General features: G+C 31.1%; 1 protein-coding gene across 1 annotated transcript; it reads right to left on the minus strand.

The window, feature by feature from the left end:
* Positions 1-1,096: 1,096 nt before the first annotated feature.
* LOC125077373 (probable nuclear hormone receptor HR38) lies at positions 1,097-16,218 on the minus strand. Its single transcript, XM_047689298.1, has 4 exons — positions 15,834-16,218; positions 4,414-4,490; positions 2,730-4,158; positions 1,097-2,398 (listed from the first exon to the last, which is right to left on the minus strand). The coding sequence occupies exons 1-4, from the start codon at positions 15,895-15,897 to the stop codon at positions 2,139-2,141; spliced, it is 1,830 nt and encodes a 609-aa protein (XP_047545254.1). The 5' UTR covers positions 15,898-16,218; the 3' UTR covers positions 1,097-2,138.
* Positions 16,219-17,937: the final 1,719 nt, after the last annotated feature.

Raw genomic sequence — 17,937 nt, forward strand, 5'->3', positions numbered from 1 at the left:
GACATTCGTTAGTTATTTGTAATTTAGAGCTAAACTTTTATCTTTACAGTATGACAAAACGCATAGGTATATGAAAATAAAAAACAAGTTTTAAATAACGCTTACGCGTTAATATAATTGTGACGAAATATTTACAAAGAAAAAGTATAACATATAACAAAAGCACATCAATTTATATCGAGACAAAAGAAATGCAATTGAAATCGGAAGTTTATTGAACGCTTACAATATTTAGAAATGTAAGACTAAATGATCTATGTTTATTTCGAAATTAATAATTACTTTGTTAATTCAGAGCTTACCTACTTTATGATGTGAATGTAAATGAACAATTAGTTATAACCTTTTTATAATTTACTTTTAAAAATATTAGTGAAACAACAATTTCATATTTATTCCATGAATCTAAATAAAATAATAAATGACTTTCGGAATGTATTTCAAAATTTTATAAAGTTTTATATAATCTGTATTTTATGTCTTATAGTATTATTTTTGTATGATATGCACCATATAAATACTTATTGCTAGTTTTGTATATGTTTTGTAATGATATGAAAGCACAACCAAGTTTTTCGCGAAAGCTAGGAAAAATCGTGTGACAAGTTTTCATATAGAAAATTTGAACAACTGTTATAAATTTATATATATTATGTAATTCTTTAATATAAGTAGGTAGGCATCTGATTCATACAGTTTGATTATGATGTGTTAAACAGTAATGGCGCCACAATATTTTACGAAAGAAAAAAAAGAAGTTAATTATTCTTATAAATCTATAAAATTAACTAATACATATAAAGGAGCATTGATTTTCGAGCAAAAAGTTCAGCATATGCAATGTTTACAAGATATATATAAGTACAAAGTAATATAGTATAAAATTATCACGCATTCTTTGTTATCCTAACAACGTTAAACCTACGACTTACTATTCCCTTTCGTACAAAATGTTTATAATAATTTTAAATCTTTTATTTATTTATAATGTCTTTATTTTAGTTTCTTTAAATGATAACGTATAACTTTGTTACAACATTAAATTTAATTTTGTAAATAAATATTTATATTCTGAAGCTGTAGTAATATATAGGAATTTATTAATGTTCTAAATTGCCTTTAAATAAAAACATAGTATTTGCAGCATATTATTGGGCGAAATAGTATTTATGGGTACAGAGACAGAATAAACATACTTTTTAACAAAAAAAAACAGTTTAAATTACCTACGTGCACACTCTAGTAGCATTCTAAATAAGTACATTGATATGTTTAGGGTAACTAGCTCTACTGTTTTACTTTAAAGAGTGTCAATTGCACCAGGGAATTTATAAGCTACATATCTAAGAAGGTACTCTTTAAGACACGTTGGAGTTGAGAGTCTATAATAGAAATGCTGAACTTTTTCTCTTACTTTATATGTATATTTTTATTTTAACAATTCACATTAACATTCTATGAAATAGTTATAAAATAATTTAAACCTAAAAGGTAACTGCCATCTGCGGTCTGGTTCGACACTACCCTTCGCGTAATATACGCACGGAGCGGGAGCGCCGAGCGCGGTCAGCGAGACTTTCAAATCTTCATTTCTTTCATTCACACCACACTTATTTAGATATCAACAAATACCTTAATTATTCATAAATTTTCTATAAAATTCGGTGTTTACGAGCCAAATTTTTAACATTTGTAAGTCTTGTGACTAGATTTTTCTTATTTAATAATACACAAGTAAATAACGTAGGAATATTTGTACGACGAGATGCCATTGATTACGAACGGTAACTTAAATGCAGACTACTAAATAGATACCTTTATAAGATAAAACGGAATCACACACAAATATACATTTATAATAAATTAAGCTTAACTATAAGTGCCCAATATATTAGGACTTACGCGGTAAGATTATTTTTCTTACTTAAAATTAATTAATAATATTATTCATAATTTCATACAACAAGCATAAACCGATTCCGTGGAGATCGTGTCCTGTAGAGTTCTACTAGTCTCTAGAAAAATATTTTTAATCTAAGTAAACACTTATAAAAATAATGGAGTCGGCTCTAGAAGAGAATGCGTAGAAGGCGGGAGTGGTCCTCAGGATGTCATTGCAGGGAAAGCGTGCGAGGCGCCTAAAAAGGTAGGCTGGCGCGGAACATATTCTCAATAAGTGGCGGCGCTGGCACTAAATCCTCTAACTTCAGATAAAAGATGCGCTGAAGACCTTGTACGGAAAGTGATCGTAACTCAGGCAGAGCTCCAAGAACACGACTGAAGTGAGGGGCGCCGGCTGCGTTCGTGTTTCCACCGCCTGGCATATGAGCACGCAGACATCCGATTATCTTCATCTGAAGCTGCTCAACCCGATGAGGCTCCTTTAAGCCATGTCTCTCTGGTGAACAAAATTAATTACGTGGATTACTTTGTTTTTACAAAAATAACCTTACATATGTATCAGTTATTTATTGAATACATGCTTATACAAATTATTTTCATATAAAATACGTTTATTATCTACCCTTTTTAATATTCTTTTGATTTAATAAGGGTAGAAGGTAATATTTTACGGTTATTGTCATCACATAAGCAAACACGCAGTGCTTTTGTATAGAACAGTTTAGAATTAATTAATAAGCACAGAAATAATGCATGTGTTAATATAAGTATAATATATATATTTTGGTATAGATATAATATGTAAATAAATAATGCTTGATACATACCTGTTATTAGAGTTAGTGCACACAGACAGGCGAAGGTAGAGATATCGATATCCATCGAATGCAGGGTGTTACTAAAATCAAGCACAGCGTGCAACCAGTCTCCAAAAGATCGTTGACATTGTCTTTTATCAAGAACCAGTCCATTGCAGAAAGTTAGCTTCGTGTCTTCAGGACGAGTGCGGTATGCAAGGCGTAACACAAATAACTCAAGTCGTGCCGAAGCAAATAACTGTTCGCGGTCCTCAGGACATAGATCGCCATATCCAGGTACTTTCTCAGCAAAAACTTTAATCATATCAATTGACGTTGTCAGTATCGAATAAAATTGCTGAATTACTTCCAAATCCGAAATAGGTGGTTCCATAGGATTTGGTTCCCTATATTGCGAATAATCAAGATTGGCAAAATCAGGGGACGTATCAACATGGGCTCTGACTAGGGCAGTTATTAAAGAAATTGGCGGACTTGGAGGGGATTCCTGTGGGCATTTCGGCTTAGATGGCAATCTACCTCGTCTTCCTTTTAATGAATCAGTTCTGACTACTTCTTTAACCATACCCACAGCAAGACACTTTTGAAATCTGCAGAATTGACATCGGTTTCTTCTTCTTTTATCAACTGGACAAGATTTTTCAGCTAAGCAAACATATTTAGAACCCTTTTGTACAGTTCTTTTAAAAAATCCTTTACATCCTTCACAAGTTCTTACGCCGTAATGTTGACATGCAGCCGTATCTCCACAAACGGCACAAAGTTGACTTGGTGATGGTGGCGCAGCTCGTGACGCAGTATTCTCTTGTGGCTGTCCGCCAGGTGAACTAGATGCAGAGCTTGGTGCCGAAGCCTGCATACAGTGAACTCTGCTGCCATGTAGCTTAGGACTTTCGTTAGAACTACTAGATTCTGATCTTTGAACTGGTAACGATGACCTTCGTTGCCTATTTTGGTCAGTGGTAATGTGCAAATCCACCGAGCTTGGAAAAGGTGGCAATGAATAAGAATCTTGAGTATTCGTAACTCCGCCAGTATCAAATGTCGGAGAGCACGGCTGGGCCTGTGCGTAGTAAGGAGATGGTACATACGGTAAAGGTGGTTGATGATATTGATATAGCAACTGAGTTGACGCATGCCCTTGATGGGAATATGCGCTAACATTGTAGCAGTCTTCATCCATTTTTAACCCAAATTCCGCCATTTCTTGTTTCGGATAGCGAACTGAATACGTTTCTTCAAAACTGGGTAATGCTGGTCCGAGCGTAGGTGATGGAGTTTCACTCACTGGAGTTGTTCGTTGAGATTTAACTTCTGGTGGAATAGGTGCATGAAATTCGACGTCAGGAAATGGATCTAAGTTTTCTTCTAAAATTTCAGAAGAGTCTTCTTGATATTGCGGTGACAGTAAATCAGTGAAGGACGAACCGTAGTTGCTCTGTAATGGAAAAAAATCGATGTATAAGGCGTTACACTTACGGTAGGCGGAACAATACAGGGGCGGTCACGACGCACCAATGGCGTGCAATTTGAATCAATCGTTTCACAATGATTCTTTAATGGTAACAACGCCTATTTCAAGTGCAGGTGTTCTAATCAGGGGCATCCTTTATAAATACATTAAATCACTAATATTGTTTACTTTTTGGATAAATGTAAAAAAAAAACATTAAATAGAATTGATCAAACTTACGTGTGTTTGCAGCAGTAGCATGCTGGAGGAGTTTGACGTGAAAGCGCTTGGCGAGCGCGGCTCAATGGCGCTCGGCCCTATAAACAAATATTTTATTTATTCATTTTTTACATTACAATATATATATTTATGTTATAATGAAATCAAAGAACATAGATTTGTGTTGTTTTATCAACATGAGGTGCCTACGTTATCTGAACTACAAGAGCAACAACTAAAGAGGGTTGATTGTAAATGCCGCGGAAGGCGTATGGTCAGCGTGTTGACGGCACCGGACTTTGAACTATCACGCTATACAAGCCATGCATGATTTATATTTACCCTCGGCGAACATACTTTGATTCCGACTTAAACACAGGCACACGTAATTGTCAAATCGATAACTTCTGCGGGATTGAATTGATGACTGAACGCTACCCTTCTACGATTAGCAATGGCGCCGAAAAAGAAAGGTCTCCTAATTTATACAGCAGTTTTGTCAGCCGAATATTGCCTGTTTGAATACATTGTGTCACGGTGCTTGATTCGCCACGCCCCGAAAATTGAATCCTATGTATACACCTCAACCATGTCTATTGCAAGCGTTACAACAATTCTCTAAGTCTTACTTTAATTTCAACCGTAGAATATCAAATTTAGGATACAAAGTTACATAGCATTATTGCTAGCAAGTTTTTGGGGCGAAAAGGCGATAGATCCCTTGGGAGGTTATGAAATCACTGGCATTTGCAGTTTCTATTATGTTAAGAACCATTAATTTCAGTCTTATTAAGTTATAGACAAAACGCTAAATCTTTTGTTATTATTATTTTTATAATTTTATACACAATAAAAAAATATTCTCATGCACTAAGGCTTGAAAAATAATAAAACTCTACGTTTATGTGTGTCGATTTTTTGTACAAATGTTTCATTAACAATATAGTTTGTTTGTTATTAATGTGAATTCTATAATATTCGATTCAATTACCGCCTTATACAGTTTTTAAATTGATTTAATGATAGACATTTAATTGTATTACGAAGAATTCATTTTCAAAGTTTTGTGGGAAATTTTAACGCTATTTTTATAATTTTAAACGTTTGGATGAATTCATCATTTGATATTCCCGTCACGTTGTTTCCTAGTCTCGTCTAGTCAATTGTAATTCTTTATCCATTTAGTTACAGTTTGTATTGTTTTTAATATTGCAAAGCACTTGTTGAAGTGATTCATACTAAAGTATTTTAATACATAAATACAGTTTTAAAGATATACTTTGTTCAAAACCGCTCTAAGTGTTTGGCTTAAACTGTTTAGATGATATCACGACACGAAGACTAATTTACTGTAGTTTCGTCTTGTAATGAATGTGGATTAATTTAAAATATCGCAAAAATACTTAAATAATCCAAATTAAAGTTAAGTGTAAATGTCCCACTGTCTGACTGAGGCTTGGAACAGAATGTTTAGAACTTATTCCACGCTATTCCATTGCGGGTTGGTGGATAAGCATGGGCGGATTTTTTATCAAACATAAGCAGGTTTCATCACGATATTTTGCCTGACAGTCAAGCTAAAGACGAATAAACACTTAAAAATTGAGTGGTGCTTTACTCGGATTTGAATCCGCAATCTATTATCTAAATATATGCTAAAGCGGTGTTCCTTTAATATAATATGTAATAGTTTTAAATATTTCAATAATAAATGTGATGTCATTATTTCAAGTTACTTCTTAAATTTTCAATATTAACTTAAATTTAAACGGAATTTAGTTTAAGCAGATTATGTAAAAAATCATTAAAGTATAGGTAGGTATATTTAACTTGAAAGAAAATATGGAAAGTAAATTCTTATTAACACAAATCATAAGTAAATGTCATACCAATTTATTTATGTTACACTAATTTATGTTTATTAACTGTAAGGAAGTTATTTAAGGTTTTGCTCCATTAAATATTATTATAATCGTTAAGTATTTTAGTTTTATGATAAAATAATATTATTGACTATATTCGTTATTAAATTATTTTATTACGTTCCAGAATGTATAATTTAATTAATGTTTCGTTAAATAAAATATTTTTTTCTTTGTCAAATGTGCTTAACTTTATCAATTGATTATAAAATAAGTTTTATAAAGCGCATTAGTGTATGTGTGTGTAACTGTGTTCATATAAATTTGTACGTATGAATATGTTAGTGCATGTTTCTATGCACCGAAATGTTTAATTTTGGGAAGTCAGTCCACAATAGACAGACCATATTTGAACTATGAGAAAAATTCTACATACATTTTTATAACGCGTAATAAATTTATTTTCTTAATTAATTGTCATTAAAGATAATAAAATAAACACGTCCAAACGTATCTTCGGTTTGAAACCTCTTAGTTATGAATTCATAAATCTATTTCTATTTTTGAATTTAATAAATCACACTCTTTCTGCAGTCACTATATAAGTAGTCTGTAGCGATAAAATTATTAATAATAAAAATATACTTCTTTGGGAATACGATAAAAATAACGATCCTTACTAAGTTTGAGTTAATGCATTAATGGAATATTAATGCAAAAAGCACTTTGCAATCTATTGATTGACATTAAGTTGTATCCTCTAAATAACCTAGTTTACTCCCATTTTTAAAATCAAAATCTTTTTCATTTTCTCGCTCGTATCCCATTTATTTAGGGTAACACGTAACAATACGTTAGCTGAATGGAAATTATCTTACGGTGTGACTCACGTTGAGAGTGCTTTTGGTAGTGGGTTTCGCAGCCACCATGTGCGTGATTACGGACGTGTCGCTGGAAAAACTATATGGTTGGCAAAAAATTGTTTGTTATTACGACACTTACGTTTTGAGATGAAGTGGATCTATTCTATTCTGTCGGAAACATACGAATAAATATTTTTTTAAGATGTTAACTCAAAGTTGGAAACACGCAATAAAAAGTTTAAGTAGTAATGTAATTGGTTAATTGCAGTATACTTTGATCGTTTTGACCGTGTTACCACTGAGAATATTATACAGCTATTTATGAATATAGAAAAATAATTGTCGTGTGACACAGTCATCTATATCGGGTGCATTATTTTGATTGTTGAGTTTGAATATATGTATAATTGTATATCAATAAACTTTATACAAAAAACTATTCAAAGTATTTGAATCATTATTATAAAATATCAATAATAAAAAGTATCTGACATGTGCATTTTAAATAAATTTAAGCTGATAGATTGTTTTTAATATAACGTACTTTGAGATATCCAAAATGGTCTCCCTTGGAAAAGCTTGAAAAATTGGCTACTTATAAAAATATCGAACGGGAGACAATGTTTAGGGATGATAAAACATTTTAAAAAGTCGCAGTAAGTCTAAAAATCAACGAACTAACGCCTTTATTTAAATTAACTTCTTTTCAGATTAGGTATCTTTTTTTAAATATCGAATAATTGTAGATTAATATTATATATTTTTAGCCTTTCACAAATTCTTACTCTTTCCGAATTATCTTAAAAAGCTTACTTCATTAACATTATAATCATATTACCATTATAGGGACAATACAGAAACCACCTAAAACCCTTTTAACCCTTCAGTAGAGTTCCTAATATCTACAGGTATCCATGACTGATCCCCTATTAGTTATAACTTATAAAGTAATATAAAATATACGTATATATGTGAAGTTTACTTCGTTCCAATACTAAAAGTACGTTTAATATTTTAAGATTGCAAATAATTGGACTAAGAAAGCAGACGAGCAAATATATTTATATATATATCCTGCTCATAGACACTGGCATTATAAGAAATACAAATTCCTTCTTACACCGTCAGTGCACTGCCAACCATGGGATCTAAGATGTTATGGCCTTAATACCCGTAGATACTAACATTGGCTCACTTACCATTTAAATCGGAACACAGTATGTGGCTGGAAAATACAGCTTTTAAGATTATTTTTATTTGCTTTTAAATTATGCACTGTTCCTTTTTATTTTCAAGTTTCCTTATAGTATTTTTTTTTATTGAATTATTTTAAGAACAGTCGGTTTCGAAAACAAGGCTAGTTGGAACAGTTGACTCGCGATAATAATATTATTATTACCTTGATATTTTTTTATTTGACGGAATTAATTAATTTCAATAATAAAATAACAGGAAAAAATCATGCATGCGAGCCAATACTAATAAATACCTATATGTATAAATAATTTAAAAATATTTACGAACTAGTAGTGTTCTTGTTTATAAAAAAATACTATATTTTGCTCAGTTTATATATATGTTGATTGATTTTATAACAAAGAGTAAGCTTGCAACGACATCTATCAATAGAGATGAATTTCATTATTTGAAGGGAGCGAGGCGTTTGCTTGTAGAAGGTTCTTAGGGCGCTTACCCACTGCATAGTCGTACATGTTTTCAATAGGTGGCTCTGGTAGCAAGAATTTAATAATAGGGGGAGGAAACTATAAATGAAAAACACGACGTGTTTTCGCATTTGAAGGCATTAATAACCAATAAAAAAGTGTTACTACACAAGTGATGATGAATTTGGTGTTAAAAATGCTTTGGATAACGTTTTCAAGGTAAACGGCTTAACATAAATATTAGCATGTAATACAAAATGTTCCAATTCAGAGAAATCTATTTAGAGTGCCTCTTGAGGATACTGTTTTTTATTATTATAATAATAATTATTTAAGAAGATTACGTTTAGCTTACTAGAAAATACCCGAGGAAAAGTATTGTGTTTAATTTTCTTATTCGACAAATCATTTTGTTATAACTTAAAAAGGGCATTAACTTATTTATTCGATTTATTTCGTTTCAAAATATTTACAAATAATTGTTATCTCTGTTCTCTGTTGTATAAAACCGTATATTCAAGATATTCGCTCTAAAAATAAAATGATACTATTATATTACCCAAATAATAATAAAAAAAAAAACAAAATTGACACGTAATATAAAGCTATATGTGCTCCAATAACGATCGTCGTATACTTAGGTACACGTTGATTAAATATTTAAATTAACTTATTAATATTTTACTTATTAATCCTTATGGTTTTAAACCTTAATATATATAATAGACAATAGAACTGTGAATGATGTGCGGAATTGTTGTATTAATTTTAGAACTCTATGTAGAGCTTAATAAATTTACATGAACAATTTCTTTCTAATTTTTTTGTTTTTTTTAAAGAAATAATGAATGTATGATTTTTTATGCACTGAAAAATGAGTTTTTGTGAGAATAATTCAATTGATGAAAAAAGTATTTTCTCGATAATTTTGTTATTTAATAATAACTTTTAGTATTGCTTAGGCTTTTGTTTTATACGTACATATATAGCGTATTTAAGTTATGGTTTGTAAAGAGACAATATCGCTTCTCAATCTGCAAAACCTTATGATTTATAATATATAAGTTATGTATTTGGGCGGTCGATCTCACAGCTGGTAAGGGAGACGCGGACGGTGGCGCGCGTCGCGTGACGTCATAGTGACGCTACATAGATGTATAGCGTCTCGTTCCCGACAGCTGAATATTGTGAAAGCGATTGTATACGTCATCGAGGACATTAAAACATCGTAAAATTTTCTTGAAATACCTGTTACATTAATTCCTATTGTATTATTTTTACTTTTGAGGCTAATTTAGATACATATTTGTAATGGACTATGTTTGCTCAGTGGTTGAAATTAGACGATAAAGATTATTGAAAGTTTGAGTAAACGATATATGATTTGCCTGTTTTGAATTTTTTTTTGACAGTATAATTATAATTGTCAATGCCTGCCAAACAAAAAAAAAAGAAGTCGGGTGACAAATAGAAAGGAAGGGTACTGAACTGTTTTGCCTTTAGCTACATATTTATTAAAAACACACCCATACATATAAATACATACATTGGTGATAAGTTAATACTTACATTTTGCTTATCATGTGAAATGAAAGTTTTATTTGATTTTTTGAAATTTTGTTCTCATACTCAAATATAATATAATGAATGAATAAATGAATGATAGAAATGTGAAAAAAAATACAACTTCCATTATGTTCATTTCAAACTTCTACGATACAGATAATAATGAAATTTTTTTTGAATTGATCTGTATATTGGCTTTATAAAATATTTTGGAATTAACTATCAGACTATAAATAGGTGGTTTATATATTGGAATGTTTTTACGTTCCAATATATAAACCACGTAATAGATGTTTTTAACAGAAAAAAGAAGTTAATTTAAAAAAGAACTATAAATTTCCTACATGTAATGTCGCGCGATATCATAAATTGATTATTATTATTATTTATTTATAATATTAATACCACGTCTAGAAGTATGTATTTGTTTATTTATTGTTACAAATTACAATCTAAATATTTAATATATGTATAAGCAGATTGTACTTAAATTGTGTAGATTGTTTTGTACTATATATTATAATATTAAGATTTAGTTATAAGCCGGTCAAATTATCAATGTGTTGTCGTAAAATTATACCATTTTGTATTTAAGGCGCCACTTAATACTTAACTATATATTATAATTTATGTATATAAGATTATAAATAGTTTTAAGTTGTGGTATAACAAGTAATTTTTTAATTAATAAACATTATTTCAAACGATATTTTATTCATATTGTCTCAATCTGATTGATTTTTCTATACAGATTATATATCAATTGATATTTTCGTAAAGTTCTATCAAGTATTTGTCTAGAATAGTTAATATTAAATATATTTTTATACATTTTTAGTGGAAATTGTAATTTACAAACAAAAAAATTGGTTTGTGTTCTGTGATACTCTTGAAATTTTATAATGCAGTTAAGACGCAATAAGAGCCTACGAAATCAATATTCCTAGTAGGAATATAATATAATATTATATTTACATACATATAAACTTAATGACGAAGTGGTATGAATATATACATAGTTTGGCTAAATATATATTTAATGAGCTTTGTTACGTATGCGTTTAAAGCTTAACATGTACGGAACATACTTGTAGCTTAAGGTGCCCTTAAAAGTAAAAGTATAAGTAATCTGGTTGTTATTAATTTGTAAACATATATTGATGGCAGAATTCAATTCATAATAAATATTTAAATATTTTAAACGAATATTATATTCCCATTCAAAAACATAAATTTTGAAAAACAAATTATTGTAAATGATTTATTGTAGCATCTATAAGGTTAACTATTATTAAAATATTATCAAATCAATTACAAAATATTGCATGTAATAAAAATAATGTACAAATATTTAATAAAACGTTAAAAATAATTTATCAAGTTGTATTAATAACGACCTTGATGTCGGACTGGCCGCCGCTACGAGTGGATATTTAAGAACATTATAAGATTGTAGAAGAATAAATTTGAATTTATTTATGTATCTAATCATCTAAGAACGTGATAAGAGGGAACTCGTTTTATATAATTTCTTGACTTTATTCTAAAATCGAATAAAACATTGATAGGCATGTATTCTGTTCTACATAGAAACGAGCCATTAGGTAACGATTAGTGTAATCTCGTGAATGGTAGAAATATCATTAAACTTTTAATATATATGAAATATCATTAAATGGTAGAATTATCATTCAACTTTTAATAATTTATCTGTCATACCTTCTTTTTATAGATCATATACCCAAATGAAAGGAGTTTATCATTATTTGCAAAGGTTACATTTTAAAATTAAATCACATTAAATATAATAAAAATTACTTCACTTCCAGTAGGCTATTATAACACATTTGTATAGTTATTTTAAATTATTAATTAAAAGTAAAGAATTTAGGACTGGATTGATTGTAGCATCGAAAGTAAACCCAGTACATAGTTACTCTTTGGATTAATTAAAAAACCTGTCAAATTTTAATTATTCAATAAAAAAAAATATACATATATGACAATGTTATTCAAGTTCAAAATATTGTTACATAGAATTATTTAAAATTTGTATGGCATATAGTCATAGCAATGTGTTCATTGACTATAATTTAAAAGTATGAAATAATTTCGAAAAATTATATCACGACTATTTTTACTAATTGTGATATCACTTGAAGTAAAGTGAGATAGGGGTTGATATTTACTCGGATTATTTCTTGTTAAATTATTATATATTAATATGATATTATTGATAGAAAAGCTTATCTTTTATACTAATTTGACGTTTAACTTAATACCATAAACACACAAACTGTTATATCGACTGAAATTTCTAGTTCTTTCAGATTTTTGAAGCAATTCAGGTACTTACGAGTAAGTACTTTTTCAAACATGGAGTCTTTGAGTATTTGTACGATTTTTAATTTAAAAAATTACATACAGCATTTATATATAAATGTAAATACGTTTACGTTACCGTAGTATGAATGTCTAGCAAACTGTTGTAATAAGAAGTAACAAGTTTAAGGAAGTCGGTAGCCGGTAAGCAAGGGCGTCCTTGAAACGGGGCGCGGGTCGATGCGTGACGTAACACTGCTCGTGACGTCACGGGCGGTGCTCGATGCGGAGGCCGAGGCCGAGGGCCCGCGCCTCAACACCCCTCACTGCTGCTTTTCCACACCACCCGTGTATTTTTAGATACTGTGACGTTATTCCGCCACAAAAAGCGATAGAGCAAGACTAAAAGTGTGGCTAAAAATACGCTGCAAATTAGCGCAAAGCTGAATAAAAAATATTTATGTATAACTTTTTCTTTTAAACTGAATTGTGTTTTTTTTTCCATTTTTCTATACACTTTTATATTGTTTTATTAAGTGCTATCTATACCCCTAAAGAATTTTCAACACAAGTTTTGAAAAATATTTTATATCCCTGAATTTGTGAAAGTATAACAGATATCAAGTTCCTAGACGTATTATGTATTTTACATCTTAAAGACGATTTTGAGATGTGCTTAACAAATTGCACCGCATTATTAAATAAAATGTTTAATTAATTAAACTAATTTAGTTAAATTAATTACAAGTCAAAAAATTCAAATTATAACTTATAGTTCTGTGTTGCGAGTATTTGCACTGTATACAGAACATCTTAGGATATATTTGCTAAGCTAATTTAGATAAAGTAGACTTTATATATAAATATAGATATAGGCAAATTTTACGTATGTCTGTACAATATACCATTGTTAATAAACTATTACAATTATGCTAGAAAACTTGTTCAGGTGTCACATTATATATTTGTTAATATTAATAAGAAAATTACTTGATAATACATTAGTTACATTGTTACTAACAATAACTTTTATTGTTATATTTAACTATATAAGACCTTAACGCGTTTTACAGATTCAATAAATTAAGCCATAAATAGTTTTCCCTGGGGCGGTGTGGGCGTGACGTAAGCGGGAGGGAGATTTTATTGAGCCCTGACGTCATTACAGCTGACGAGTGATAGCGTGCCTTATCACTGTATCCTTACCCCTAATAGAATGCGATAAACGAAATCACTGCTATTCAGATATATAAATATATATTATTTATATAAAGCCTAGATTCCAAAAAATAGCAATGATACAACCACGTTTGTCACAAAATTTGCATTCCGGTCCCAAATGTATTCGTTGGACGGGCATAAATTAGTAATTTATTTTATTTGAATCGGTTTTTTTTCTTATTTTATAGAACCACTTAATACCTCTGTTAAATCATCTAATATGTAATGCCTTTTATGTCTACCAGTTATCGAGTGATAACAAAAGTGAAAGTGATGTTTTGCCGCGCGGAATCTCTCGGAAACCGGTGTTTGTTTAGTGTTCATAATCGTTTATCACTTAGGTGAACACGAAATAGAGAACGGTAAAAGTACGACAGTATACGTAGTACATAATCTTTTTAAACAATGAGATCGTGATGCGATATGATCAAATGAAAATTTGCGGAGGCACATCTTATTGGCAGGTGCAACGTCTGCCGGTTGCGACAACCTATTGGGCAAGTGGAAGGCAACTCGGCTGAGGCCAACGGCTCCAAACCGGAGGCGATCGCGACACAAGCATCCCATATTATACTAGCATTACCTAACTTGCCGCGAGAATAACAAAAACAATATTAATTTCGCTATACCACCGAGTTAAAGTTTCATTAAAATGCTTCTTGTCAAGTTAACTATTTGAAAATTACAAAATTTACTTAATATTACTCTAAGAAACGATTTCGTCAACTTGCTATGGGATTTCGTTAAATTTCAAAATGTACAAAGCAAATAATTACATTGATTATTGTTTGGTATTTATGTTGTTTATGTACGAAATTGTAATATTTACTATACGAAGTCATAACATACAAATATAATGAATATGAATTAAACAAAGGAGCATATGTCTTCTTCCATCACAGTTATATGTTGAAATTTATTTTGTCTTGAATGTTTATCTTTTGTCTATTTGATAACTAGCTTTTTGCATAAGTAAATACGCATTTAGTATTTTTTTTGCAAATGTATATTACGCATTTTGTGTTGTTAATTTATTATGAGGAAATACGTGTAAGAATATTTAGTCATAAAAGTTTGCAAGGATTAAGAATCGAAAACGATTTCGCGATATCTGTTTTAGGTAACATTCAGTGTTTTGTTTCAACAAAACTATTAAACAAATAATGTTCTCTTTAATAAACAGCTTAAAAAGAACAATATAGTGACGTTTTATTTGAAGGCGACTAAAGTTTTTCTGATAAATTTGAAATTGCGAAAAGTTTCAATTTAAGTTGTTAAAGTTTTATCTCACAATTAAAGAAAATAAAACTATTGGCCTTTTACTGAAGAAAGCCTGCGAAAATATATTATTTTTAAAAGAACGAAAATTATATTATTTATTTCAAAAATATTAATAGTTGTAAATTTTTGTATCTTAAATATCAGAGTCATTTTATCTTATTTGAGGATTGGTGCGTAGACGAAATTATTGCGTGTATTTAAATAAAATTAAAAAGTTTGTTTTAATTTTGCTAAGAAATAAAAGTTAAATCATGAAACTGAAAATGTCAAATGAAAATAGTTTAAATTAATAAGTTTATAAAATGTTATTAGGTTAATCGAACTTCTCCTTTACTATGGGTTACAAATAGGTTACACACTATAGTTATGGGTCAATGGGTAACGGTGAGCTGAACTGTAAAGGTGCTTTGTTTATATTTAAGTACGTATATTATTGATTGATTAAAATGCGCGTAAATTTATTACAAGTATAGTTTTAATACTTTAGTGATTAAAATATATCACGCATAAGTTCAATCATTCGCAAGTTAAAACTTGCAATGAATAATTTTATTATAAAGGCAAAATGCGTTGTGTACAAAAAAAAACAATATTAGTAAATTAAGGGAGAAAAAATAATAAAAACAGAACTAAATAAAATAAAACAAAAAAAAGGTACATACGTGTGTTAAGGAATTGTCTAAGGCCACAGTGTTGGCTGGAGGGCGTCAGCAACGCACCTCGCATTCTAGCCGATGGCCATCGTCACGACAGTTCCACGCAAAGTCTACGCACCCAGAGGCTCTACACAATGAAAGCGAAAATAAACACAGAAATGGAAGGACGCGTATCGTCGTGCGGGCGCTGACCTGGCGCTGGCTTGTCAGGATCCAGAGAAGCGGCGCGCGACTCCAGGGTCAGACCGAGGCACGCGCCAGACAGTCCTAGTTCGCTTAGTAGGATCCTCATGCGGCCGAGCACATTGCACTCACTGCACGCGCACTCACTCACAGTCAGTCGGTAGTAGAGATAGTCGCGAAGGAGCGCGCGGAAGTACGCGCTGGCGGACGGGCGGTGCGATACTGAGGCCGCCGCCGCCGAGGCTGGTGGCTATATCGCGCTGCCTGACGTCACGACTGCGACGTCACAGTAGTGACGTCACTAACGGTACCTCCCACAGCCCGCCCGCCGCCTCGTGCCTCGCCGCCCGCCCGAACCTGCGCTAACGGCATCGCTAGTACGGAGTGGAGCTTTCGTACGCCCGCGCCGCCGCCACTGCTATCGCAGCTACCCGCCACGTTTCGAGGTTCTCGTCTATAACACTTTTCACGGTCAAATATGTGCCCCATATTTTTACGATAGAATTAGCTTTCTTAGTTATAAAAGTCAAAATCTTAAATTTTTTAAATTGCTTTTTTCATACGACGTGAGGATGGAATGTTAAGAAAAAAATGTGTTGTTTTTAATAAAAGCTTTACGTTACTATTTCAACATCTTAAGCAATAAAAAATTAATACAATATCTTACGTTGCACATAGAAACCAAAACCAATTAAAAATCGAAAGTCCATCCTTCGTATTTAAAATAATTTGATAGTAAAAGTTTTATTTACAAGTTGGTTAGATTATAATAAAAATTAAACTTGCTTTATATATTTTTATATTATACCTTAAGTGAATATTTGTACTGTATATATAGTATATATAAAATTGTTAAAGTTTTCATGAAATGTTTACTTTAATATACTTAAGTTTAATAATAAACAAAACGACATTAAAAGTCAGTTTTTAGAAAAAAAGCATTATCGATCTATTTATATATATTTTTTACCAATTAAACTGAAGACCCGTTTTTTTAGTTTACATGTGACATGGCGGAAAAAGAAAAATCTTCCACTGCTTGGCAAACGTTTCCTCTTCTCTCGAGTAAATGTTTTGCAGCTTATTTCTCCAGCTGCTCCAATGGCGGTTGGTTTATATTGTGGCAGAATTTCATCTGATACTTGTATACGTTTTATTGATGCAATCAACGGAAGAAAATTAAATGATCTTATCAAAAGCTTAAGTTTACCTTCAACAGTGTATTTTTGAATAAATGACAAGTAGTATAGTTTTAATGAAGACTAAAGGAAAAAAGCAAAACCGTTGAGAAAGAAAATGTAGAGTACCTATAAGACCTTTTTATTTGAAATGAAATACAATACAAGCTTTTAGCCGCGTTTTCGGTTCTAAAGAATGATTATACTTGCTTAGCCGAGAAAAAAATACGATCTCTGTCCCATTCCAATTCGTAAACTCTTTATGTGCTAAATTTTATAAAAATAAAACCTTGAAACGTAAGTCTGGACAAACGAAGTGGCTATCGATATCTTTTAGCAAGTATTCTCTACATATAAAATATATTTATAACTACGTTCGTTCGTTACATGTAAATAACAGGGAAACTTTCCTTTGCTGCGTCAAAGGAAAGTTTCATTTAGAGTAAATATTACTATAAATTTTTAGCCTAGATATAATTTAAATGATATACGCGCTAATTTCAAAGCATCGGTAGACAAATGCAGCGGTGAAGACGGTCGCATCCCGCTCTCATTCGCGCTTCCGCATTGATTGCGCCAGTCGTCACAGGATATCTATAGGGCGGCTAGCAGCGCCAGATCGAATGCACTAGTATGCTATTTCAGTTTACTCGCATCACTAGCTGCTCGCCCCAGTTCCTCTTTCTCAAATAGGCATAGTATGTATCGTTTTGTTTCGCTGATATAAAAGCTTTTCTTTTTTATATGGG

The sequence above is a fragment of the Vanessa atalanta genome, chromosome 3, assembly GCF_905147765.1.
Source record: "Vanessa atalanta chromosome 3, ilVanAtal1.2, whole genome shotgun sequence".
Lineage (NCBI taxonomy): Eukaryota > Metazoa > Arthropoda > Insecta > Lepidoptera > Nymphalidae > Vanessa > Vanessa atalanta.

What these genes read in the sequence shown, in the direction of transcription:
- LOC125077373 (XM_047689298.1), bottom strand. Translation starts at nt 15,897, where the DNA reads ATGCGAGGTGCGTTGCTGACGCCCTCCAGCCAACACTGTGGCCTTAGA. An exon ending in TGCTACTGCTGCAAACACAC is followed by an intron (nt 4,159 to 4,413) that starts GTAAGTTTGATC and finishes TTTCCATTACAG; the next exon opens with AGCAACTACGGTTCGTCCTT. An exon ending in TGCACTAACTCTAATAACAG is followed by an intron (nt 2,399 to 2,729) that starts GTATGTATCAAG and finishes TTTGTTCACCAG; the next exon opens with AGAGACATGGCTTAAAGGAG.